We start from the raw sequence: 27,851 nt of genomic DNA, 5'->3' as shown, positions 1-27,851 counted from the left end.
TGCCAAGTCCAGCAGAGAGGACACCTGGATCAGCATTTTTCAACAACATTCTCTGCCAATTTTCTTGGGGGCTGGGAAACCCCTGGAAGGAGGGCTGTATGGCAAACCTGTACTGCCTCAGCCAGTCCAAACAATAAGTCCTCAAGCTGTGCAACTTAGGGAAACACTAAGCATTAAAGGATAATGGAGTTTGGCCTATTGGCTAAACAGGAATCTTTGACTGTGTATCAATACCAGTGAAAATAAACAGGGAGATAGGAACACAGTATTGAGTCTGTTGAATGTTGATCAAAACTGATAAACCTAACCCATCATGAGGAGGGTCAAACATCCTGTAGTAGTGCTACATGTACCACAAAATATAAATGTAAAGATTATGCAAGACAAGAAGCCTGAAACTGAGCACAGAAGAAAATTGGGGACATGTGATAACTAAACCCAAAGAATTGGATGGAATCCAAGTCCCCCAAGGTTAAGAAGAGCCACTTCTGCTATCTTGAGGTCGCCAGTAAAATTTTAAAAGGATTTATGGACTAGATAGCATGCTTCTAACTTCCTGATTCTGATGGCTGTTATAAAATTAAAGTTCTTGGTTTTGAGGAAATACACACTGAAGGACTGAAAAGTAACTGGGAACACTGTCTGCAAGCTATTCTGAGGGGTGGATGAATGGGTAAAGAGGATGGACAGTTGGGTAGACAAGAGAGTAATTGGAAGATTGACTATAGTGGTGGTGGTGGGTTGATGGACAGTTGGATATAAAGGTAGTGGCTAAGAAAATGTTAGGGAAATGAGGACAATTAAATTGAAGTGAATGAGAAACTCACAGTCAATGTGAAATTATATTTGATACAATCTGAAAGTATTTCAGATGTAAAGTTAACATGAGGATAGTAAATAATTAAAAAGAAATGCAAACATTGATGCTAGGAGCATCAATTGAACCTCCCCACCAGATCTGGTATATCCAAAAAAGACCAATGCCATAGGCCATTCTCTGCTTCCCGAATCTCCCAGGCCCTGTGCTGTATCATATGAAACATCTCCAAACCCCATGTTACTGCCCCAGACCTCTGGTTTTCAAGAAGCAGATGATTAGAATTTATTGATAAGAAATAATAGTCTGTGAATTCCAAAAGTAGGTGAGTCCTTTATTGACATAAAACAGATCTCCTATGGTCTCCGAGTTTTACACAAGAGCAGGAGACAGTGAAGACAAATTGAGGCATATTAAAACATAGCCAGCTCCATTACTTCCTGTCATGAAAAGGTATCCTGTCCATGATTCATGTCAAAGTACACAGTACATCAATATCATTCTGTGCCACACAGCATGCTGCAGCATTTGTTTGCACACAGGTCACTTATACAATGACAATGTTCAGAACACAAATGGGGAAGGTACAACAAAAGGCCATCAAATCTGACTCCTCAGAGTATGACCATCTCCATTGGCCACCTCTGGCCATATTCATCTACCATAGCCAGAACATAGAAGGAGTTGCCAAAGGGCAAGTCAGCAAAGCCCTTGGCACAAACCATGACTTCACCAAGAGCCTGAAAGAGCAAATTGTTTGACTCAACAATTTTTAGTATAAAACCCATTTACAAAGAATTTTCCTGTAACTTTTATATATATGGCTCTGACATTTTAGGTGAGAAGTTAGCAGGGAACATGGGGGGAGAGGCGTGGTGACCTAGACATCAAAACTAAAAACAAATAAAAAACAAATCAAACGGTGGTTTTATGCTGGTAAGGCCGTTCAGTGTTAGGACCAGCCCTGTGGATTTATAATCATTCCCTTTCTAGACTCCAGCAGCCAGATCCTCACAGGTCTCAAACAAAGCTACCATGTCACTCATGTATTAAGAACCCACTATTCCTCCAGAGACAGATACTCTGCCCATCGCAACGAGAAGACAAAGTACACTTCTCTTCCCACATCTCTACTGAAGATGCCATGCTCTGAGCAAACAGAAGTGGCTTGCTCTAGGACAGAGGGGACATTCTTGTATAGGCTTTGTCATAAAAGGCCTATATCAGCAGCCAATCGATACCCCAGTGACATGATACCAACCTAGTCCCATCTGACATCAGACACTTTGGCTACAGGTCAGTAGTTGGTAGTAGCCTGTGTCCCCACACAGCTACTCTTGCCTTGTTCATTAGCCTCTGCCTGGTCAGTGTATGGGCAGGCCACCAACAGGGTGAGCAGTGTCCCAGGACCATTCTGTCCCCATGAGAAAACAAGGATGGACCAGAAGCCTACACGGAGCCCTGGTTCTGTGGTGGCAAGCTAGGTCTTGCTGCGTCGGAGCAGTGTGGCAGCAGAGCTCTGGCCTCCTTGGAACTTGAGACTCTGCAAGTTGATGTGTGCTCCATGCTTGAGCAGTGTCTCCACAGTCTGTGAATGCCTACCCTGAGCAGCCAGGTGCAGTGCACTGAGGCCCTGCTCATCAGATAGGTCAATGAGATCAGCACTGACCAGCTCTTCGACCACTTCTGAGTGTCCACGGGCAGCAGCCAGGTGCAGTGCTGTCTGATTCAGGGGGCCCCGAGCCAGCACATCAGCCTTTTCCTCTATGAGCAGCTTGACAGTAGCCAGGTGTCCATTCCGGGCTGCCAGGTGCAGGGCAGTATAGCCCTCTGAGGTCAAAGCCTCCTTGCCAGCACCACGATGCAAGAGTAGCCTGGCAGTACTAGTGTGTCCAGTCTCTGCGGCAACATGCAGAGGTGTCTGTGCCTGCTGGCTGCAGATGTTAATGTCAGAGCACAGGTCGATGAGAATGCGAGCCACACGGTAATGCCCCCTCTGAGCAGCCAGGTGTAGGGGTGTCCTCCCATCTAGTGTCTGGGCATTGACACTCACCCCAGGCTGCTTGGCTAGCAGCTTAACAATGGGCAAGTGGCCCTGCCAGGCAGCATAGTGCAGAGGCAACCAGGCATCCTTTCCCTGCAGACCCACATCAACACCACGGCGGAGTAGGGTACGCACAATGTTCTCTTGTCCGTGCTGGCAGGCTACGTGCATGGGTGTTCGGCCCTCAAAGTCCACCTCGTTGACAGAAGCATTCTTCTCTAGTAGCAGCCTTGTGCTGGCCTCATCCCCATTCTGGGCTGCAAAGTGCAGGGCAGTCCACTGGTCTTCATCCTTGGCATTGACACTGGTCTTCCGGGCTAGCAGTAGCTCCACAATTCCACGCCCCCTCCGCTCCACAGCCATATGCAGTGGTGTAGAGCCCTTCCTGTTGGTCAGGTTGGGGTTGGCATTGTTAAGCAGCAGCCACTTGACACACTCCTCCTGTCCAGCCTCCACAGCCAGGTGCAACAGGCTGGCACTGCCGTCCAGAACCAAATCCACATCTTGGGGTTGTAGGATCTTCATCAGTTTGCTGGTGTCTCCTGATATGATGGCATCCACTAGCTTCTTCTTCTGGACGTCTGTGGGGCCCAGATCTGCAGGGAGAGGAGAGACAATGTCGGAGATCAGAGTGAGTCAACCACTGTAGAATGTGGGCTTCTAAGGCTTGGGGGCTGAGGTCAGGGGGACCACAACTCTAGGGACTCTGAACAAGGACATTCAGGACATCCTTTATTTGCAGGTCTTTAAGCATCTACCTTGGGTAGTACAGTTAGTGTCTTCAAAGTTTTTCTCTGTTGATTTGCAGAATAAAACCACTCTAGCTTTTCCAGGGTTGGGAAAGCCCTCCCCCAGCATCAGCAGATTGCTGACACTCATTTAAAAAGAGGTGCACCAGAAAGGAAAGCCAGACAGTAACACAACCTACCCAAAGTCTTAGATAGACCTGCAAGACACTATTCCTGGGGCCTCTACTGGCCTATGGAGCTGGTTCCTGGAACACATTTCCCCATGGCAGTGATACTTTTGTGGCTGTTGTGAACTTAGCTCTGACTGTCCTCTTTGACTTTGCTCTCCACTGCTTGGCTAAAATCAAACTCAGTCCTCTCTATCTTTGCAAGGCATTTCCTTAACCTTCAATGCTCTTTAACCCAACATACCACTGGAAAAATCCTTGAGAACTGATAAGACCTCAAGTCTTTGCAGTCATCTGCACTTGTCCTCCCTCATGCTACAGCCCAAATTGAAATGTCTGTGCCTTACAGAGGAGCCACGGCACCCCAGTTGTCAGTGGCTCCTTGGACAGTCAACCCAGCTTGATGCAAGCCTGTAGTAAGGGTATCCATAAACATAAAAGCTTGGGGTAGGGGTGTACAGGCTGGTTTTGTGTGTCAACTTGACACAGGCTAGAGTTATCACAGAGAAGGGAGCTTCAGTTGGGGAAGTGCCTCCATGAGATCCAGCTGTGGGGCATTTTCTCAAATAGTGATCAAGTGGGGAGGGCCCCTGGTGGATGGTACCACCTTTGGCCTGGTGTTCTTGGGTTCTATAAGAGAGCAGGTTGAGCAAACCAGGGGAAGCAAGCCAGTAAGAAACATCCCTCCATGGCCTCTGCATCAGCTCCTGCTTTCTAACCTGCTTGAGTTCCAGTCCTGACTTCCTTTAGTGATGAACTGCAACGTGCAAGTGTAAGTTCAATAAACCCTTTCCTCCCCAACTTGCTTCTTGGTCATGATGTTTGTGCAGGAATAGAAACCCCGACTAAGACAAGGGGTTACATGGAAGTGTCTGTATGACACATAAAGCTGGCAAAAGTAAAGTTCCCAGGTGTCACTAGTTTCACTGGATTCACTTGAGCTTTCCAGGTTGTAGACTTGTGACCAACCTCTGCCCCAGGGCTGACTTGGCCAGGTAAGTGGTTTATCTTCCTGGAACATTAGACACCCAACATAACCATGCTAAGCAAACTATGGTGGCAACACCAACCCCTCATTAGAGAAAACAGAAAGAAGACAAGAATTACCAGGGCAAGAGACCTCGGCACAGTAGCTGCTCAGACTCTAACACAACTCAGAAGAGAGCCCCATGCAAGCTCACCAGTGCTCACACTTACCGCCTGTAGATGCTTCCCGCTCAAATGACAGTGACAGCGATCCTCTGGAAGAAAAGGCTGAGTCCACCGAGGACACCCCCGAGAGCCTCTTGCCACTGCTGGATGATGGGAGCTTGCATTCAGAGGAACTTCGGCTGAGCTCCTCAGGGCCTTCAAGAGTCTGGGAGATCCCAGAGTCCAACTGTGACAGCAACTCAGAGAGACTGCAGTCATTATCGAAGGGGGGAGCAGAGGCACGTTTGAGGCGTGAGGACTCAGGCCTGGCCTGCAAAGATGGAAAGGGTAGTAGTGAGGACTCTGCTCGTCTAGCCTCCATGTCAGAGCACAGAGAACAAGACAAGGGGACCAAAAGCTATTAGATGGAGGTCCCATAGCTATGCACTACCATGGACAAATGGCATCAAGAAGCCCTGAGACTCCGGACTTCAAAGAAACCTCATGGACTTCCCTGGAAGAAAGATACTGTAAGAATAATAACTTCACAAAAACAGAAAAGTCTAACCACCCACTTGGGTACACTGTCTGGGCCACAGGCAGTCCATGGGTAGAGAGCATAGAGCAGGCAAGGCCAGACCCAGTCTACCCACAACAGGCAGCCCAACAAGAAAGGAACGTAGTTAGGCTGGGGTTCTCTCTTGCTCTGACAAAGCTTCAGACTTCTCAGGTTTGTCAATCTGGCTTAGAGCTATGAGAACAAGGGGGGGGGGAGCAGGGAGGGAGCAAGGGAGAAACATGGGGCGGGGGCAATGATACAGGTTTGGTTGCTTCAAGAAAAGCAGATTTCTAGTAACTAAGTCTTAGGATTACTCACTCTTTCTGAGCCCTCCTTCTTTTGGGAACTACTGGCTTACTATGCTTGCTACCTATGCACTAAGTCATGTCTACTTGCTGGGTACCAGCATATCAGAGGTAGGTTCTGTCCCTTTATTGCTGTCAGGAGAATCTTTGTCCCCAATTTTCACCTGTCCCATAGCTGTTCTCCTTGGGAGAAGATGTCCAATGCCAGAGAAACCACCACCACCTCATCACCACTCCCAACCCTTACAATGGAGTTCCCCGCTTCAATCAATCATTACCTAGAGACATTCAGCTAGCACTGGCCTTTGGAGCTTCTCACTGCTCCCAAGTAACCACATATACTTGTAACACAAACCATTTATAAGCAGACTGTGCTCAGATCCTCAAGCCCCACCTACCAGGGGGCCCAGGAGGGTGGGATCATCTGCCCTTCATGGTTCTACCTACATTTATTAATCTCTAGTGTGCTGAGCAGATGGGGGACCCCCATAGAACCTACACTTTTGGAAAGGGGTGTAGGGCAGGCTTTGAGGTAAATGGGGAGGAATTTTCAGAAAAGATGTTGGATTAGAAAATCCCACCACAATTTGGAACCCTGAAGATGCCTAACAGAGATGCTTACCTCACTCTTGGGCTCTAGAGAACTTTTCTCACCTGGCTCATGAGCCAGGTCTTTCACCTCCTCATCAGGTTTTTCGCAAAGGTCTTCGGTTTCAGAGGTAATTTCTTTGAGAGAGAAAAATAAAAAGAGCTGTCATTTAGCTATAACTCCTACATAACTCTATGGGGACAGAAGCAGTAATACCCCCAGTCTTGACCAGCAGAGGACATGCCCAATACCACTGTCAATTTGTAGAAAACACCCCAGGCATCACTAGAAGACATCCTGAATGTCTGGGCAACCACCTGCAAGGTCTCATCAGGATCAAAACAGATCTTTCTTAGTAACCTGCCAGATACAAAGGGTTAAAGCTATCAGGACTGGCAGGTGAGCCCCCCTCTACTCATGTCTCCCCAGATTCATGTAAAGGCCACTCTATCAGGTTCACTTTTTTACCTCAAAGGTACATCTGTCCATGAGGACAAGACCCTAAGAGAAGTGAAAGAAAATTGTAGATCTTTAAGCCACCTCCAGCTGCCTAAGTGCACACCATTGTACCTGAACTTAAGATTCAGGATTCTAAGCTCCCTGGAAGCAAATTTGGCCTGCTGGTTGAATAAGTGGACAGTGTGACTGACAACCTATCCCAGCCCTCAGTGTTGGATAGCCAAAATAGGGATGGGCCAGCCTGTTTGTGGTGGGCTTGTTTCTTGTTCCCTACCTGAGCTTGGCCCTACCAACTCTACAGCCTGTGACACTGGAAAAGCCATCACATAGCAGTGATGAGACAGGGAAGGGCACTCACCTTGGAAAGTGGGCCGCATCTGTGGGTCTGCATGCCAGCACCGTTGCATGAGCCCTATCAGGCTGGCACAGGCACGTGGCCGGGGTCTGCAGATGGGTGGCAGCTCTGGGCGGTGGCCCTTCACCACTTTCACCATGATGTGTAGGATGTTCTTCTCATCTGCAAAGAAGAAACAGATGTCAAGACTTTGAGGAACAGAAGATAGCTTCTCATTTAGATGTACAGACAAGTGCTAGGGACATACTGTGACATGCATATCACCAAACCTGGTAGTTTCCCTTTCCAAACCTAGAGTTGTTTTTAATCCATATCCTTATAGGACATAATATTCTCTGTTTTTCTCAGTTTTGCAAACTCATGGGCATAGACTCTCAGTGGATGACCTTGGGCTCAGGAAGGGCTCAAGAGGAATTCTCAGTAGATGGATGACCTTGGGCTCATCTTAAACCATGCAGCCCATCAGCCATTAGTTCCCATGGGCGTTTCCCCACCTCTGCATTCCAAGCACACCCTGTGAAGCAGCAGGCACCTATTGGCAGGTATGGGAAATTGGCCCACAGTTGCCATCGGCTGCCAGGTCCACACTGATGCTTTGTTCGCCTTCCCGTTAAGTCTTGTGCAATGCCTATCTCTTCAGTATCTGTAGGTTACTTCCATGATAATCTAGCTTTCCCGGCAAGCTTTATAAATGCAGAGAAAGTCAAGAGAACACCTACAAGATTTTTTTGCTGGCAAAGCAAGCTTGATGGGGTCTACATGGCATCTGAGACATTCTGCTCCCCGATTCTCCTAGTTAGTAGGCAACAAAACTTGAGGGCCTAGCACCTTGATACACCACACACCTGACTCAAGAGTCACTACTATTAGACAATTTCACATCCAACGGGTATGCCGTCACACTGAAAAGAATCCAGTATGTGGACCTCCATGGTGGGGAACACAGTTAAAAGAAAAAGTAATGGAAGACTGGAAAGATGGTTCAATCAATAGTTAAGAACACTGACTACTCTTGCATTGATGATCCTGGTTCAGTTCCCAATAAATGGCAGCTCAAAACTGCCTGTAACTCTAACTTGCCCTCTTCTGACCTCCACAGACTCCTGCACATATGCAGTGCACATGCATCACACGGGCAAACACAAATACACATAAAATTAATATCTCTTTTAAAGAACAAACAATGGCAAACAGGAATATAATAGAACTACTCTGCTGAGTGTTTAATAAGCTCCCCAAATCCCCTAAATCCTGCCGTGCTTGGAGGATCTTTTCTCCACCCTTCCCCTATTCCATGCCTGGTTTGAGTGTGTGACAGAGCCAGCAATGGCTCTGACTTAATGATATCTGTCTGTCTGGTGTTGGAAACTGAACCCAGGGCTTCATAGATACTGAGAATGATCTCTATTTTCAAATATCTTTGGTTATGCCCACGGTATAAATAGCCAGAAATGTCATCAAAGAAAAGAGACTTTTCTCTACCCAATGCAGATAAAAATTAGTTAAGTTTTATAAAACTGAGTTGATATGGTAGAACTTCTGGAGAGGGTCCAACCACATGAAGGTTTTTACTGCTAATTACAGCATGTTTGGAATGATTCATACAGTAGATTCTGTCATGTGTGTTTTATACCATTTGTTTTTGAAAGGGAGGGAAAAAGGAAGGTGAAGGAAGGGCATCTTGTTATATAGACTTTTAACAGCACAAAACAGTAAGCGGCATCAAAAGATAAAGTTGCATATGGTCTGATGGCCCCTTAATTCACTGCCCTTATGTAAACACAGCAGAAGGGCCAAGCCTGGATATTACTATCAATATAAACTTGATGAATGGGGAAGAAAAACCAAGCAGGAATTTTGTCAACCTCCCGCTTTTAAAAAGCTGGCTGTGGGCCTTCAGTGTGAGTGGTGTAAACCATCTGCACTGAGGACAGCCCATATGTCTTTGAAGCCCTGGAGGCCCAGCCCAGCCAAGTACAAACCAGAGACACTGGAAATGCTATGATTGTTCAAGCACATGCCCTCTGTCTCCATGAAGAGCCACTCACCTGCAAATGGCTTCTTCTGTGTAAGCACGCCCCAGATCACGATGGCGAAGCTGAAAGAGAAACTAGGTATCAATTGGTGCTATTGCCTCAGGTTTGCTAAGAGTTTCCGAGCTCTGAGCAGCCATCTCACAGGGGCACAGACCAAGTACTCAGACATCTAGGGGCACTTTTGCCCCCTATTCTTCTCTGCCTTGGCTTCAATCCTTTAAATCCAAGGCCAGGTTCTGTCTAAAATATTCCTCTAAGAGGCCCTGGGAGGCTTCATCAGAGAGTAGCTAAAGAAAATGTATAGAACGTACTAAGAAGCAACAAGCTGAGCCCAAAATCCTCTCAGCTACTGGCAGACAAATGTTTAAATAAGTAAATTTTTCTAGATACATTGAAAATGGCCCAATCGTAAAAAAAAAAAAAAAAGACTGAAAATTGAGCCTAACTCATTGACTAGAAAATTCAGGTTCAAAAGTTAAAGTTAAAAACATTAGAATAAACAAAGTACTTGACTAGCTCCAAACTCTGCACGTCCTAACTAGTCTCCAGAGGGCCTTGCCCAGTGGGACTCACTGTTCAAAAGCTCAACACTGGCACACTGGCTAGCTTCTGTAAAACCAGTTAGCTGGGCCTGGCAACAAAAAACAAAGCTGGCAGCTCTGGCCCTTTCTTTTCGAAAAGGTTGATCCTCACAATCTGAGGAGGAAAGGGCGATAGTTCTTAGGTACTCAAATCCAGGATCCAAGGGGAACTCCATTTCCCCAATTCTGTTGATTAGATAAAAGCCAGTATTATCCAAGAATTTGCAGGTTCCCCTTTAACAAAAGGAGCCATTTCCCTTACCACTGGCAGAAGGCACAACTGGCCATCTGGGTGCCTGTTAGCATACCAAAGCTCATGCAGGTCTCTGGGTTCCTTCAGTAAGCACTACAAGTACCTGCTACACCTTTTAAATCCAGGCTGGCACCCTGGCTCTTCTTGCCTCCCCCCACCCTAAGCCTGTCCAGCTCTTCCGCCTCAAGCCACTCATTCTCTTTATAACCTTGCTATGCTCCCTCACTGCCTTCCTTTATTGATCGTTACTCCCCCCTCCCCCACACTCTCTTTGTTCTACCCTTGCTTCTCTTCTGGCTAGGTCCAGTTTGCAGGCCACGGTCAGACTGCTACTTTCTCTCTCTGTTCTGGAATCTTCCAGAAGCCTCTGGCTGCTCTCTCTCATATCTACAATTAAAAAAAAAAACTTCTTCCTTTTAACCATACCATGGAGCACTCAAGGTGTCAGTGTATACACTGGGGATTTAGGATGTGAACCAATGTCCCTCCTTCAGAGGCAAGTGACCAAAAAGCGAGTTGTTCATTTTGGTATTCAGAGGAGTGTGAACTTTGAGGAGCGCAAATCCATACATGTATGGCTCTGTGAGCTATTCACAGCAGCAGGTTTTTCTGACAGACAAATAATAAAACCCATGTTTCATGAAAATGCTGTATCATATCCCAAGCACTGGGCTAGCAACTGCTTTTTCTAACTCCTTCTGCCTAGCAGCAGCCAGGAACAGCCTCTTTGTCAGCCAGCATCATCCACAGGAGAGAAAAGTTTTTCAATGCACCTGGGGACCAGGTACCTACCAGCTAAAACCCCCAAGTCCAACAGGCAGACATCATTTGCACATGCATCAAGCCCCAAGGCTGAAAGGTACCCCAGAGCCTTTCCAGAAACTGCTGCTCAGGGCAGGAAACAACTGTGAAACTTAGAGCTCTTAGCCTGGTACACAGGGAGGGCACGGTGACATATCACACACCTGTATACATCATGTTTGGTGTCAAATAACCGGTTCTTCTCACGAATCCGCTCTGGAGGGAGGTAGGCAATTGTGCCAAACAGGCCATCCATGCTGAGGTCATGAGAGTGGGACATGCCATTGCACTTGGCCAGCCCAAAGTCAGAGATCTGAAAAGCAATCCAAAGGAGGCATGTCAGCCTTAAAGGGAGCCACTGTGGCATACCTCCCTCTGCCCCAGTGGATTCTGGTTCCCCAGCACATGCTCTAGGGGCTCACCCCCAAACAGAAGGACTGAGCTCCAGACTGCCCTGTCTCTAAGCAGGCAGGAAACACGGGATGGCCCATCCATATAAACTTGATGAATGGGGAAGAAAGGCTCCCCGCTTAAAGAATGGAATTCCGTTGGAGAAAGAACTCAAAAAGAATGACAGCCAGCCCTGCTCCTGTAAGGCCTCACATCCACCCTGGTGGCTGACGGTAACAGTCAGCATGAAGGAAGGGAAAACAGACTTTAGCTTTCAGGCAAAGGGAGCCACGTGACAGGCTAGGGCAGCTATCATCTGTCGTCAGTCCGGTTATGCAACTTTTCAGCTGGGGCAGCTACAAGTGCCAGCAGGTCCTTAAAAGCGCAACACGCCTTCAGAGAGCTTTAGAGTGAGCAAAACACACGCCTCATCACCTTCTGGGCTCACTAGTCTACTCCGGACATCTACACCCTCCCTTGGTGACGAAGTCACTGTCAGGACCCCCATGTCTACTTCCAGAGTTCACAGGGGAAGCAAGTTCCCCATTGGTGAAGGTGTCCTGGCAACTCGGACCTGCACACAGCTCTGGGAGTCTCCCTTTTCTACCCATGCCACCACATCCTGGTGCAAGCCAGACCCTTTGAAGCACTGTGTATTTGTAAGACCCAATTCAGCACCAAGTAGGTTTCCAGGGCACATACAAATGGCCCTTTTCTAGTCTCCTTCAAGGCTGACGTGGTTTTAATCCCTTTAATTCACTCCTGGGCTCATCTTCAAACACACCCTGGCAGTAACAGGAAATGGGCTGAGTCAGGATTCTTGTTTCCAGACTGGCCATACCCATGAAGGGAACCCACGGCCTAGTGTCATCAACACCAAATAGGGAAAAGCGAACTTCTGTTTGTTTTCAGCTTTTTGTCAGTGACTAACTTTTCTGGTAATAGCCTGGCACCACACAAAAGCAGTTTTTACAGCTCCTTTCAGGATGCCTCGGGTGAGGGGGTAACCTCAGCATCCCAGCTTTGGGACAAAGTCCCTTCGTGCTAATAGAACACCTTCTCATCATGACTCCACAGCTTCCAGCTTAGCCCAGCCTGTCAGCTGACACTGTAAGAATTACAACTGCCATCAGGCTGAGGGGACAATGGCCTACAAGGGAATGTCAGTCCAGAATTTGTCAAGGGCAGCCCTTACTTCCTCAGTGAACAAGCATTAAGTGTCTGTTGTGTACCAAGTCTGAGAAAACCCTAGATCAGCCAGCACCCAGGTCTATAAAAGACAATCTACTAGTGACAAACTAGGTACCAGGACATCACTCTGTACTCCCAACGGGGCGGCATGTGTGTGAGCCTCACTCATCTAGATAGCAACCCAGAAGTAAAGTGTTTTTACTCCACGGCTCAGCAAAGTTGTGTCCTTGTCCCAACTCCTGGCTGCATTCCCAAGGACAACACTTAGAAGAGGATAGTACTGTGTCCCCTCAGAAGCACATCACAGCTCTCCCAAACACTCACACACCTCTCAGGAGAGGAGGGCAATATACAAGGGAACAAAATATCAAACATTGGCTATACCTAGGGCAGTACCTAGGGACTCTACAGAGACTGTGGATAGAGTGACTACACCATACCCATGGCCCCCAAGGTAGTGCTGGGTGTATACTCACAGCATGCCTGGTTAAGGCACGTGTGATACAGCCAGCTCCCATTCAGTAGTTCTTAAAGACACAGGTGCCTTCATACACCATCCTCCACCCGGCACTGCCTGCTTGCTTCTCCTACCCCTTCTCAAATGCCCAGAGTTTTGTGTGATTTTTCTGGTCTTCCTTCCACCTCAAGTCTACTCTCTCCTGTACTTGCATGCCTTGCTGCATACAGAAGCAGAGCCTGACCCCTATGAAGGCTAGCCTCATGTATGCCAGGGGCTGTCTGCACATTCTACCTTTGCAAACCACTCTAGCTTTCTGTGACAGTGGTGTATAAGAGGTTTTCCTGAACATGTCGTGTATGCATGGATATGGGTTGTCAAGACCTCTGGAAGCTATTATTTCAACCTCTGCTCTAGAACTACAGTCACCAGATGACTATACTGCTCTTCTGATCTGTGGTAATACCCTGACCTAGGGTAGGAACTTATATTATTTTCCTTTTCTGGTTTAGGTTTCATATATGAGAGCAATGATTTTATGACACTCTGAGCCCACAAGCCCTGTTCTGTCCAGGAAGAGTGGAAGCCAAGCTCTCCCAGCCACAAGGAAAAAGAACCCAAGAAACTCAGGTCACAAGAAGATGCTAGAAACCACCTTGGAGCTGGCTCACACCAAGTTGTATAATATGCTGTCGCACTTTTCAAGATGTAAAAGCCACGACTTGGCAATGTCTACCTAAGCCACAACTCATAGCAACTGTACAGAGTGGAAATCAATCTCTCTGCCTGGCTGAGTCTGAGTCTACGAATAGCTTCACACAAGTCACACAGGTTACTGTGTACTGAGTTAAGCTGAGTTTCCCGGTGAGCCTCCTAAGTGTCAGGCCAGCAGGGTGGGTCTGGGAATGTTATACAAGCAGACATATCTCAATGACATAGGCTGGGAACACTGTTCCTTATGTGAACACTGCTTGCTCCAGAGCCCTCTGTCCTTCTCCCTCACTTGGTTCGTTTGCTTTCTTGTACATAGAGGATGGGAAGTTGTGACCAATACTGTGGGCCCATGACCTGGGCTCCCCAAGGCCATGTGCATGTCATATGAGAAAAGTTCATGACAGATGCTGCCCTTGGTGTTGAAGCAGAGCTGTTCAGAGGAAAAACATATCCAAAGATACACAACCTAGTGCAAACTGTCAATATTTATATCCAGGTCCATAGTTCCTGTTTCCTGTATCACTCTTCACACTATATTTTATAACTTTCCAAAGAGTCAAATCTTTGTAGGCCTCACATCAACGACTGCCCACAGCTTCCTAGCAGAGGACAAACAGATGAACAAATCCTCTTCATAACCTGTGTCTAGAAGACAGCACTTATTCCATAGTCCCAGAACACTGAGGAAAACCAGGTTCTGTTATCAGAGGACACAAAGTCTCACCACTTAACAATCCAACTTCTGATGTGATTTCTCAAGACAATAAACCTGGGACCCTTAAGTCCCTGATCTGTTTCAGGGTACTCAGAACCTAGAATGTGCCAGGATAGGGGGGAGAATCCCATGGGTTTACAGTGGTCACCCTTCCAGGTACCTATCATGTTCAGATCAAGTGTGACTAGCTGAGTTCTCCAGTAGGCCTTCCAGTGAAAAAGGCTCCGGCTTCAAATTCTCTGCTCCCAGGGCAGTCACTTCCTTTCTCAGGCTCTATTCCAGAATCACAGACCATCTAGATAGAGCCTCCCTAAGGCATCCAGCATCCTGGTTGCCCACTCCCCAGGGCACACACTGTCCCTACCTTGACATGGTAGTGGGCATCCAGCAGGATGTTCGCTGGCTTCAGGTCTAGGTGCAGTAGTGGCGGAGACATGCAATGCAGGAAGTTCATGCCCACAGCTGTCTCATGCACGATGCGGAAGCGCAGGTCCCAAGGCAATGGCTCTGAGGCCAACAGCTTCTCCAGAGAGCCTGTCTCCATGTACTCCATGACCAAGCCAACAGGTTCCTGGCATATGCCATACACAGGTAGAATGTAGCGGAACTTGGCCATCTCCATCTTCTTAGCTTCCTCCAGAAGTTCCATGCGTTCCCTGAAAAAGTTCATAGACGTGAGGGCATGCAGCTATCACCTAGCTGGACACATAGCCACTGGCCAGGATACAACAGTGATAAATATACATGTGTACAAAGTTCAGTCGTAAAATTAAACCTGCCTCTGTACCTGGGGTCACTGTGAAGATAGAGCCTAGGAGTTATGTGGAGACCTACAGACAACATCACATCCCTTGTCTGGATGGGAAATTACTAGCTAACTATCCAAGGACCTTCACTCTCACCTTCTGTTTAATTCCAACTCTTTCACTAACCCAAATACTCCTAGATCTAATCTTGAAAGAGCCTATAGCAGGAGTTGGGCAGGGGCCACACTTTCTATTGATTATATAGTCCATATTCCTCTAACTATGCATAAGTGGACAACACAGAGGCATTCCATATGTAGCCATGACTACCATCTCCACCCAGGACATTGACATCATCCCCATCAAACTGTACCCATTAATCACCCACCAGACCCCACATTCTCCTCTTTCTGAATCTGGGTGCCCCAAATGGGTGGCATCATCTCTACCATTCTTCCATGTCTGCTTTACTTCATAAGGTGTTTTCAAATTCATATATATTGTTGCACACATCCAAGTTTTATTTGTGCAGCCAAGCAATGGTGCAGGAATATACTACACCTTGCTAATCCACCCTCGTGGCTATGGACAAGATTGTTTGTACTGGTTAGGATTTTTTTTTTTTTTTTTTTTTTGACAACTTGACATATCTGGAGTTATCTGAAAAGGAACCTCAATTGAGAAAATGGTCCCATCATATTAGCCTATAGGCAAGTCTCTTGGGAGTGTTTTCTTAATTCAAGACTGATATAGAGGGGGACAAGGCCACTGTGGCAGATGGCCTTGGATCGCATAAGAAAGCAGACTGAGTAAGCCATGGAGGGCTAGGAAGCAGTGTTCCTCCACAGCCTCCATATGAGCTTCTGCTTTCAGGTTCCTCCCTTACTTTCCTTGATGACAGTCTGTAACCTTTAAGATGAAATAAACCGTTTCTTCTCAAGTTTCTTTTGATCAGCATTTTATCACAGCAACAGAAAGCAAACTGTTCTTCCTGCTTGCTTCTGAAAATAATGTCTATAGAGCCTTCATGTTAGTTCTTCTGGGTGTCTGCCCAGAAGCAGAGCTGCTGGCAGGTCTCTGCCTAATGTATCTAGAGAAGCTGTGGTGTTGCTGTCCACAGCCTGCTACTTCCCAGCCAATGACCTTCCACTGGGGCTGTCTCCTCATATATGTAGGCATAGTCTGTGTCACAGACAGCTGCAGCATAGACTGCATTTACCAGCCACAGCTAAAGGTTAATTCCATGATGTTTATACATATGACAATTGCTGTGTAATGGTCTGTGCCAACAACAGGAGTCAAAAGTCTCAGTGTGCACTCAGGGTAAAGGGCCCCATCCCAAGAGGGTGTGCCTGAGCTACATAGGATCTGGGTCAGTGTCTCTTCAAATACCCACAAGAAGGTACTCAGGAGGCTGGGAAGAGGTTTTCATGCCAGGGCTACAAAATCTGCTTTCTAGTAATAGAAGAACTCCTTAAAGGAAACTTTTAGAACCACTCCCAGAGAGATCTGTTGGAGCTGGGAACTGGGCAACCTTAGTGTCCACACAAAGGCCCAGTAGGCTGAGGTGTCTTGGTGTCTCCCCAGAAAGCAGGCAGAGTAACCTGAGACTCACTGGGTCCTCATTAGATCCCTGTAGGAGCTATTCTGGGTCTAAAGTGGCTGTTGTGCTGGAGGATCCAGAATGGTGCTAGCACGCCAGTTCCTAACCTGACCCCACTCTGAAACTGTAAGAGGCTTCCAGGCTTCCCTGGCCTCATGCAGGAAGGACAAAGGTAGGCAAGCAGAGCTGCATGAGCACCAAAACCACAGCAAAAAGCATCATACTCTGGCAGGTGAAACTGCCACAAGTTCTAAGGGCTGAAGAGTTAGCCCTTTGCCAATTAGTACCAATCCTACCTGTATGTAGCTAGAGCTTAGTCCTCAGGAGCACATACTTTGAGCCTATTGCTGGAGTGACAGGAAACAGATACCTGGCTAAAATGAAGCATCTGGAATGAGTCAGTAAATGACTTCAGAACAGAGTCTAGCATGATGTGCTATCCCAGCCTTCTGGAGACTCTGCTGAAAGCAGTTAGTCACAGGAGTACAGGGCCAACAGTGCAAAACTTGGAATGAGTGGGCAAACACCCTCACATCAGGATCTTGTCCACTGCTCTCTTTCTCACTGGAAGGCTTCAAGAGTCTGGCCCCAACAGGAGGCAGAACCCTGAGTACAATGCTTGCCTTGGACACCAACAGTTTAGACCAGGCTGGAAGATTCCCAGCCCTGTTCCTGTACTCCACAAGTATCTGAAAAACAGGCCAGTAAAGAGCTAGATGCCCAGGTCAAGCATTAACAATATAAAGGTGGTACTTGAAGGAGAAGATAGTGTTTCTTGGGCTGGGTTCCTTTTTCCCCAGGGGAAGGCAGGAGCTGAGGACCTTCTGGTTCAGTCCCCATACACAACATCAGAAACCTACTATCAGCTGCTGCTTGGTCTTTTGTGTTAAGAATAAAAGTTATAATTTGTAGTACACACCAACCCCATTCATTTTCTTTTATAAAATGGCCAGCTCTCACCTTCCAGTGTGGGTATCCTTCCTGCCCAGGTGATGGGTCCCTACACCCTGTGAACTATACCTGCCATCTCCAGTCTAAAGAACTCATGTCTGTAGGCTGGCTACAGCATGGGCCACTGTCCCCACACTCTGGACATCTTTATTCAGCCAACCTAACCAATCTCTTTATTTGCCCAACAGTTTTAATATACACAGCTAACTTCTGCTGGTACCCACTCCCAGTACCCACTCTCTTGGTACCAGCTCCCAGCAGCCCTGCTGGAAAAAAATGGCTAGTTCTACCCTTCCCACAACTTAAAATTCAACAAGTTTTCCCTCCCTGCTCCAGGCCCTTCCCATAACACAAATGTCATTTATAAAGATCAGGGCTATAGGGCTGCTGACCCCAGCACATTGGCACACTCTGCACAGCAGGCTGGAGGGAGCACATGACATCACCCCCTTGCCCTGGCCACATGGTTCAGTGTACTTAATTGGAAACTGGCCATAGTTTCCTGGGTTAAACATCAGTCATGTCCATGGTTGCATAACCAGAAAAGCTCAGGACAGAAGGGACTAGCACTAAGACAGAGTCCTGGGACATCCCGGAAAAACCTTTCAAAGCCTTTGTTATCTAATGTCTTCTAAACTAAAACACTCCCAACACCATCCTGATGCTCTGGGGATATGCAGCCTGGGGCTACCCATGGCCTGAAGCTCCAGCCTATAGGTGTTATCAGGAGCACCTGTACTCTGGTCCTAAACCTGGCCAGCTTCCAGCCTAGGAGAGGCAGAAGGACTCCAGTATACACAAAATTCATTTTATGTTGTTGGTTCTTATTATTTAAAATATATCTTTCTTATAAGCCACATTTCTGAGTAGTGTTGATAACAACATAGAAAGCACTGTACACTTGTAATTCTGACTATTGTTCTAAAACCTGGAAGGATTTTCCATCTTGTCCCTAGCCTGGATGCCCGGGTGGGGAAAGGATCCTAGGTGGCAAGCCCAGGGCATGCTCCTGGTTGCCATTCTGTTCCATTCCGTTCTTTCTGCTCACAACGAACAATGTTTCTTGGCCACAGAACCCACTGACTCAGATTAAAGCACAACTTGATCTTTGCTTCTGCACAGTGCAGGAAGGCTGAAGTTACATTCTCATCTCCTTTGCCCCTGGAATAGGGATGGTAATTCAGTCTCTGAGGAGGAAGAGAAAAGATACCTCTGCCCTACTCTTATCCCTGGGCTCCATTTAGAAAATCTGGGCCCAAACAGGCAGTTAGGGTTACAATTTCTAAAGACACCTGTTTAGTTGTTGTTGTTGTTTTGTTTGCATAGCTGGCTACTGAACCCAGAACCCCCGTACATGCCAGGTAATGCCCTAACCATGAAGCTATAGTCCCCTGCTTCCCTCCATGTTTCTTTCTTTCTTTCTCTTTCTTTCTTTTTCTTTCTTTCTTCCTTCCTTCCTTTCTTTCTTTCTTTCTTTCTTTCTTTCTTTCTTTCTTTCTTTCTTTCTTTCTTTCTTTCTTTCTTTCTTTCTTTCTTTCTTTCTTTCTTTCTTTCTTTCCTTCCTTCCTTCCTTCCTTCCTTCCTTCCTTCCCTTTTTTTTTTTGCCCAGACTGACCTTGAACTCATTCAATCCTCCAGTCTCAGCTTCCTGATTACTGAGATTACAGCCTAAAATACTTTTCAAAAGCAGTTACAATAATTTACACACTTGCAACCCATTTGCACCTACCACCAAGGTCTGGTCTCCCACCAAGGGAGGGAACTGGTATACAGAGGAATGTTAGGGGTGGCTAACACCCATCATTTCTGGAAGGTCTGACTCCCAGCTCAAAAAAATAACTGAAAAGGGGATAGAGAACCTAAAGCCAGCTGTGCATAAGCCTGCTGCCTGCAGGCAACACGGGGTTTGAGGGGGACTCAGCAACAGCTGCCAGGGAACCTGGGGAGCATTGCTGGGAGTAGAGTAGTCAGCCTCTCCGCTAGGCTCCTGTGCACCAATCCAATTAAGTTCCCAGGAGCCTCAGAGGGGTTCCCACACTGCTATTTTTAAAACTGACAAGAATCAGGCTTGTCCAATTGTCAGCTTTGTAGTTACAAACCTGGGGTTTGCTCGGGCTCGTCCCAACGAGCTGAGGCCCAACTCTGCATTAGCAGCTCTTGGGCCCCTGTGCCAGAGACTTGTTTTTCTGAGCTCCTCTTAGCTGGGAGCAGGGAGAGGCATAGGGCCCCTGGGTCATTTTGTTCTAAGGGTGCCAGGATTGCTCTTCTGTACCTGTGATCTCCCAAGTGAGAGCCATCCAGGGAAGATAGCCCCCTCCCCAAAGCCAGAGACAAGACCCTCCCAAGACACCTGGCCCCAGGAAGAAGAGAAATCAGATGAATGAGAAGGTCACTTGTGAATTATGCCAAGGTCCTCTAAGTGTCTCCACCTTCCCTAAACAGAAATGGAGAGTCACAAATAGAAGGATGGGGCCTGGAAAGCTGCTAGGGAGCCAAGAAACCCCCAGCTAGCTTGAAGGGTGAACAACCTGGCCAGTGAAAATGGGACTGGCCCACAGCTGTGGCTAAAGTAAAGGCCATAAAGGACAGCAGCAAACTATAAGCAAAAGAGGTAGATGTTTGCTGTCCTGGATGTCACTATGGATGGACCCCACCCTCACAATCAGCTTTGAACACTACTTCCAGTACCCCTGGGGAAGTACCACAATGGCCCCTCCTTAGAGGTAAAGTTAGCAGGGCATTGTCAAGAGGCCCATAGAGTTGCATCAAAGGTTCTCAGCCTGTGGGTTACGACTCCTTTGGGGGCCACATATCAGATCTCTGTATATTAGATATTTACATTATGAATCATAACAGTAGCAAAATTACAGTTATGAAGTAGCAACAAAATAATTTTATGGTTGGGGGGGGGTTCCCACAACTTGAGGAACTGTATTAAAGGGTAGTAGCATTAGGAAGGTTGAGAAACTGTTCTACATAGTCCTGATAGTTCTGAAACTCACTATGTTAGACAAGGCTGACCTCAAACTTACAGAGATTCACCTGCCTCTGCTTTCTGAGTGCTGAGATTAAAGGCATGTACCACCATGCCCAGCTTATTTACAAGGTAGCAAAGACAAATTTGTCCCTCCCTTCAGAGTTAATCCAAAGGGGCCTGTCAAACATCTGGACAGAAAGACCCCTCAAACGCTTTAGCTTCTGGACACACCTAAAGGCATGCTAAAGAGAAGGAGGAACTAACTGCCCTTTTAATGAAATGTATGTTAGGTGCCTGGGAAGCCCCTCCCTTGGGGCAGCAGCTTGCAGGCCCTCACTGCTAAGGGGCCTGTATGCTTTTCAGTTTTCCCTTTCTCTCTTCCTGGCACCCTTTTGGGTGTACTGGCTAGAACCCTAAGCCTGCTCATTCGGACACTCTGGGCATCTTCCCACTCTCTGTGTGTCTGGAGTCCTTCATTTCTCACTCACCCATTCCCCACATAGCTTCCTGAGCTCCACTTCGGAGCCTTCCTGCCCGACCAGGACTTTTTTTCATCTCTTTTATGTCCCTGCTGCCAAGACTGACTGCTTGTTGGCCCTGTTATTTTCTCTCAAACCTCAAAAAAAAAAAGTTTCTTTCAAGTCCATGTTTAAATCCTCTTATCTCTGGGGTTAAGATCATGCAATAAGAATAAGACTTCATGTCCTCTGGCTAGGGATGGGGGTGGGGCCTGTGCACAAAACCCCTGGGAAAATTCTGTTTCTACTTCTAGGTAATGCCTTGCAAAAGCACAACAGCCCAGGGAAAGTCTGCCTCCCTCAACAGTTATTTCAAGCTACAGAAGCAACCTGGCTAGCCTGCAGGGCAACAGGCCCCTCAGGCCGAAGAACTTCCTAACACTGCAGGGAGCTTAAACACTTTACCAGTCCTGGGTGGGAGAAGTCAATCCCACATACAAAAGAGCCAAGGCAGCCCTGACCTGGTGGCCAAGTACTTCCTGCTGGGTGCTGCTGACCTCCACTTGCCTGCTGACAAGCCACCACCTGCCTGCTTCAGGCAGGGAAGAGAGGCCTTGCAATTAAAGGACAAACAGTTCAATGCAGGCTCTCTGCAAGTGGAAAAACCCTGCCTTCGCTACCTGGTCACCCCCCACAAAAGACCTATAGGACTGTACCACACATTGACTCCAAGGGCACACCACCCTTGGGGTGGTTCATATTTACCCTCTAATAATCAAATTCTGTCAAGTATTTAATGGTGAATAGCATTCACTCTGCCTAGAAAACAATCCCACTAAGTCTCTGAGGGCATAAGAAACACCCACGCAGAGGTTTTGTTGTTGTTGTTTTGGTTTTTATCTTTGAAAAACTGTGGGCTGCTATTCAAAAGTGGTTGGATTTCGCCAAAATAACCATAGTGCTAGTGCTCCTCCTGGCCTGAAGAGTTCCCAAAATTGGAGTCGGGGAGGGTTTACACAGCATGGTGAGCTGGTAGTGATTTTAGACACTAGTTCCCACTGTACCTCAGTTTCTAAGAAAAACTGGGTGTTAGTCAAAGGCAAGTGAGCAAGTAAACACAAACACCGGATAACTCCAGGCTAGACATGAGGCATTAAAGGGAGAAGATTGAGGTCCCTCCTTATTGTCACCCAGGCAGGCACTCCAAAATAACGTTGGAGTTCAGAGTGGTTTAAGGCTGGTCCTGCAGGCAGCTCAATGGAGTTTAAGAGGTATCTCTGGGTAAAATGCAAACACCACCACCATGTCAGCTTGGATAAGTCATTTAAATCTGCCGTCTGAGGCTCACACATAACCTATTACTACCCAACGTAAACAATGAAATCTGGGAAATATGCTTTTGAAGAACTGCTAGGCACCCCATCCCCAAAATTACTCACAAACCACAATCGCCATAGAGTTTACCGGGACCGCTTTCAGTCCTTTCCTATCGCTGGGACAATCCGCTAGGAGGCACAAAGAAAGGCTCAAGGTGCCCGGGGCCACCTGTCCAGGGTCAAAGAAAGACGTTCCCTAGGTCTCGGCTCCCACCCTAAGTCCCCTAAAACACGAAGGTATGTGGAGAGAAGCGGTGGGCGGAACCAGATCCCAAACCAAAGCGGATCCCGGAGCCCTTATGCGGCTGTGCGCCGCGGTCGCCTCACCCAAACCCAGCCGGTGCTTCCGAACGAAATAATTACGGTCTTACACCAATTTGTGCTCCGACGAAAATTACTAAGTGGAACTGAAATCTAACTTGCTCACAAAGCGCAGAGGCCCACACGGCAATTTCTCTAAGCCCGGCGCGGACCGCAGAGTTTGGTGGGTCTCGGACGAGCCCGACACAACTCACTGGGCTCAGGGCCATCGCTCCGGGCCAGCTCCGGATCCCAGAAGCTCTGGAGCTGCGAAGGACCGGTGGCCTGAGTGCTGCAAACTCTTTTCCCGGGCGCTTCACGTAGCGCGGAGCCCCCATCCCACCCGGCCCCGCCCGGGAGCTGACCTGTCGTCGACGTGCAGACTAGGCGAGCACTTGATCGCGAGCCACGTCTTCCAGTGCACGTGGCGCACCTTGTACACCTGCCCGAAGCCGCCCGAGCCCACCTTCTCCCAGCCTGCGAATTCGCCCGCGTCGAAGGTGCGCAGCAGCCCCAGCGCCCACCGGCCCCGGCCCTCGCCCTCCATCGCGTGCGTCTCGCCGCAGCCTGGCTCAACCGTGACCGCCCAGGTGCTCAGGTGCGCGCCCCGCCCGCTGACGTCATTTCCGACGCTAGCCCCATCCCGCCCTGCCGGTCCCCCTGGGCCCGCCTCCGACGCCCTCAAGGGAGCGGCTGCCGGTGAGAGTCTAGCACCCCGGTGTTGAGGTATAGCAGACCCACCAGGGATCCATGGAATCCCTGTGCTCCTTAGGGCGTGCGCTGTGGCATGCCAACTTCTCATTGCAGTTGTAGAATGTACCTAATTCATTTCTCACAGTGCTGCCACTCTGCAAAACAGAAGTATAGTCTCCAACTGAAAAGTGGACTTAGATCCGATCGCTCTGGTTTCCCGGTTACGCGCATCTTCGTTTGTGAATGTTAAATCCTACACAATGTTATCGTCTGGGTCAGTTCGTGTTCCCGATGCCAGTGGAGAAACAGAACATTCTGTGTCCTCCTGGGAGCCTTTTGTAACTGCACTCCTAGGCCCTGGCTATCGCTAATCTTTTTTGGTATCCCCACCACTCCAAAACATTTGCTTATATTAGAGTTATATAGTATCCAACCTTTGGGACTGGTTTTCCACTCCTCTTGCATCTTTTTTTTCCCCTGAACTCCTCATAGGAGGTAACTGGTTTTTTAAAATTCAATCAACCCCACCCTATAATTCAAGCCCGTAAATCACAGTTCTGAGAAGAATGAGGCAGGGGGATATCACCTCAAGTTTGAGATCAGCCTGGGCTTCAGAGTGAGACTTTGTTATAAAAACAAACAAATATCCCTTCATTATGCAAAACAGTGACCTTTTAAAGGTAAACAGACAGCTGGAAAAGGAAGGATAATCGACCTGTTCATCTTTGGGAAAATTCAGCTTTGGGAAGTCAGCCAGGTCAGAGGTAGAAGTGCCTGCTGGTAAGTTCTCTACCTTCATGAAACATTCAGTGCCCACTGTGTTTAAGAGCGAGCTATTCCTTACCAAAGCAGATGAAAACTGGGCCTGGTGGGAGAAGAGGAGGGGGTGTTGTGAGGACAGTAATGCCGGGAGAACCTCTTTCCTGAGAGGGAGGCCATTTCAAGTCACACCTGGTAACTGGGCCTTCTCCCCTGAGACTCATCTCCCAGCTGGCTTCCCAGTATAGGGGCCTACAATCCCAGCCCTACATGCTTGCTTGGGGGGTGGGGGTGGAGGTGTCCTGGGAGCCATAGGCACTGCCTTCCTTTTCCACATAATTTCTGAGTCCAAGGCAGCAGATAGCTATTAGGTAGGGAATATACTTAATGTATAAGCGAGCCCTTTAGGAATAATTGGGGCTTTTCAATGGATAAAAATAACTTGAAAGTAAACATAGTCATTATTTTGGTAAGGGAAAAAATTGACTAGAAAATGAGTCATGGCACCATTTCCAGGGTACAGCTCCAGGTATCTTTTTCTCCATGCTTCTAATCTCATCCTGTCTGCTCAACTCCAGGGAGGAAAGAGGTGACTAGCAGTCAAGTAATAAAACACTCCAATTTCATTTATTTAATCATCTATGTGCTTCACTCGACAAATATTTATGGAGTGTCTGCTGCAGGATCCATAAGGAAACTGGAGCCCAGGGGGACCAAAACAGCCAGCCCACTTAGGGACCCAAGTCACAGCATGGAACTGGCTTCTTTTTTCCAGAGATGTCACTAGGTTAAGCCCTCCCTGTGTCCAGTCTGCTAATCTGTAAAGAGGAAACTAAATTCCTGGCTGGAACTTCTCTGGAGTGCTTGCTAGCAGGTGAAGGTGACATCTCCAAGTGGGAAGGTGAAGTTGCAAGTTAAATATACTATGGGTCAAAAGATAAAGGCACAGATTAGAAGTAAAATGGTAAGTGAGCAATGATGCAAGTTCTGTACCTCCAAATTGGGAGGCTGCTGTACTGAAGACTCTAACTACATTAGTGACTCTGAAAAGGGACCTGTGTGATCACATGAACAAATCAGATAGCTCGATCCCACGTGCAAAGCACTGCCACAGCGCATAAACCTTGAACATTTTTAGCAGATGAGCTGGAAAACATGAAGTCCAATGCTGAAGCCTGCTTATCAACTAGGAACCTGGGGTGGATGGGGGTACTGCTCCCTTATTCAAGCCCCCTCGCTTTCACAATGCAAGTCCTACCCTTTAATTGTAAGACTGCCAAAGCTGGGGTTCTACGTATACCGTACCCGATAGTATACCTAAGTGGGTGATACTTAGATATCTTAGATCTTGAGTGAACTCTTCTCCATCTGGTCCATTTATTACTATGCCCAAACCAGCGAGACTGGCAGAGGACCCTGAAGGGGACAGGAGAATTGCTTTTGGATCTTCACTGGAAGAGCACAGTTAAGCCTTGCAGGCCCAGGGATCTAGAACAAAGAACTCTGGATTTATGGCTGTTCTACCTGGAATAGGGTCCCAAAGACTGTGACTTCAAGAGAGTGAGCATCTCCCTCAGATACTCGGATGTGGGAGAATAGCACCTGCTTCAGGACAGTCCTACTTGCAGCCCTGAGATGACAATTTGAAAACCCACACAACCAGATGACTGCTAAACCAAGGCAGCTATTTCCTACCCCTGGTGTGTATCTGGGCCAAGGGGCTTTAAGCAGTTATTCTCAAGTTCATGAACTTCAGGATCCCTAGAGCATTCACAACTCTGGGATGCAACTAATCTTGGAGGCCCAGGAGTGTGGAGCTAAAGAAGCCCGAAGCCTATCCTCCCGGCTTCCCTGCCAGCTTCTTTCCTGACAAAAAGAATTTTGAGATTTTAGTTGTTTTGAGTGGTGTTGCTAAAAGAATCCAGCCTGCTCTTGATAGGGATTCTGCCTGCCTTAATTCTAGAGACCTGACTTGGGTGAGGTCTGGGGTAGGTGTCTAGCAGCCCCTGGGCAAAGGCCCGAGAATATCCTCCTTGCCCCCCCACTGCTTCTCAAGCAAATACTTTCTGTTTACAGAAACACTCCTCTCTCAGAGACTCCACCCCTTTGGCCCCGATCACTACCACTCCCATCAGTCTTTCCCACACTCTTGGAGAACTTTCATTCATTCCCTGGCACAGAGCTTTAACTCCAGGATGGCAGCCTGACTGTCCCAGGAGGTGGTGTGAAGCTATAGCCATATCGGCAATGGCCCGCCTCTCTATTTCCTCCACACACATGCTTCTGTGACCTTCCGTCCTCATTTGATCGAACAAAGGCTGCGGGTGAAGCTCAGCACATGCATAAAATCCAGGGATGGAACCCTAAATCTGCATAAACCAATCCCAGCGATGGAACCCTAAATCTGCATAAACCAATCCCAGGGATGGAACCCTAAATCTGCATAAACCAATCCCAGGGATGGAACCCTAAATCTGCATAAACCAATCCCAGCGATGGAACCCTAAATCTGCATAAACCAATCCCAGGGATGGAACCCTAAATCTGCATAAACCAATCCCAGGGATGGAACCCTAAATCTGCATAAACCAATCCCAGGGATGGAACCCTAAATCTGCATAAACCAATCCCAGGGATGGAACCCTAAATCTGCATAAACCAATCCCAGGGATGGAACCCTAAATCTGCATAAACCAATCCCAGCACTTTGGAGAATCAGGTGCTCATCCTCAGCTACATAGCAAGCAAACCTGTGGCTAACCTAGGGTACTGGAGACAGTTCCCCAAAACAAAACAAAGCATCCAGGAACCCCTCCAACTAGACTGACTCACCTCCTTGGAGCCAGCAGAATTGGGGTTAGAGCCTCCCTGGAGCACCCTAAAGCCTTTGCTTTTAGCTAGCTCCTCAAGGAAGTCCTATCTGGGGACCCCCTGATGCCCAGGAGCTACTGTCTGTGTTCCCCATACCAGAATCACTCTACCCGAGACACCCAATCCTGGTCATTTTTGTCTAGTGTTTCCAGACCCAAAGCAGTACCTGATGGTCTTATTTGTTAGATAGTTAAAACCAAACAATTTCTAAGATATTATGAGAAATTAACCTGGCACTTGCTACAAAATTAAATTTCAAATTACCGGGTTACCCTACAATTCTACTTTTAGGTGTATATCTTGTTTGAAGGGTATAATAGTTGTATATATTCTGTTTTTAGGTATATATCTTATCTTTAGGTATAATACTTGTTTGAAAACAAGAATTCAAACTAAAATATGAGTATAATGTTCACTGAGGTATTATCCATAACAGCAAATAGTAATAACCCCCAAGCCCAATAATGCATGGGTGGATAAACCAAACAGGGCATCTCCACAGTGTAAAATAACTATGCAGCCACTAAATTCTGGGGCTGAAGAAAGGCTAAGTAAATAAACCCTGACAACTTGAATTAGACTTCAGAACTCACAAAAAAAGCCCAGATGTGACCTGCATCTGTATTCCCAGTAACTGAGTGGCGAGACAAGAGAATCACCCAGAAGCTCACAGAAGCTCCTGGACTAGCTGGGCTAGAGTACACAACACAAAAACAAGAGAGACCCTGCCTCAAAAGCAAAGAGGAAGGAGAGAACCAGCTCCCCAAAGTAGTGCTGTGACCTCCATGCCAGTGACATGCCAGC

The 27,851-nt window shown here is 47.5% G+C and overlaps 1 protein-coding gene across 1 annotated transcript; it reads right to left on the bottom strand.

The window, feature by feature from the left end:
- Positions 1-1,163: 1,163 nt before the first annotated feature.
- Positions 1,164-23,271, bottom strand: Ripk4 (receptor interacting serine/threonine kinase 4). Its single transcript, XM_052158496.1, has 8 exons — positions 23,090-23,271; positions 14,678-14,969; positions 11,011-11,159; positions 9,224-9,273; positions 7,179-7,337; positions 6,395-6,498; positions 4,975-5,239; positions 1,164-3,457 (listed from the first exon to the last, which is right to left on the bottom strand). The coding sequence occupies exons 1-8, from the start codon at positions 23,269-23,271 to the stop codon at positions 2,298-2,300; spliced, it is 2,361 nt and encodes a 786-aa protein (XP_052014456.1). The 3' UTR covers positions 1,164-2,297.
- Positions 23,272-27,851: the final 4,580 nt, after the last annotated feature.

Source organism: Apodemus sylvaticus, chromosome 15, assembly GCF_947179515.1.
Source record: "Apodemus sylvaticus chromosome 15, mApoSyl1.1, whole genome shotgun sequence".
NCBI lineage: Eukaryota > Metazoa > Chordata > Mammalia > Rodentia > Muridae > Apodemus > Apodemus sylvaticus.
The sequence above is the reverse complement of the archived record's forward strand: the minus strand, read 5'-3'. Positions and strand labels throughout refer to the sequence as shown.

Bases quoted from the DNA above. Each gene is read 5' to 3' on its own strand.
- Ripk4 (XM_052158496.1), bottom strand. From the start codon at position 23,271: ATGGAGGGCGAGGGCCGGGGCCGGTGGGCGCTGGGGCTGCTGCGCACC. The intron at 14,970-23,089 runs GTCAGCTCCCGG...GAACTTTTTCAG, and splicing joins AGTCTGCACGTCGACGACAG to GGAACGCATGGAACTTCTGG. The intron at 9,274-11,010 runs GTGTGTGATATG...TTTCTCTTTCAG, and splicing joins ACCAAACATGATGTATACAG to CTTCGCCATCGTGATCTGGG.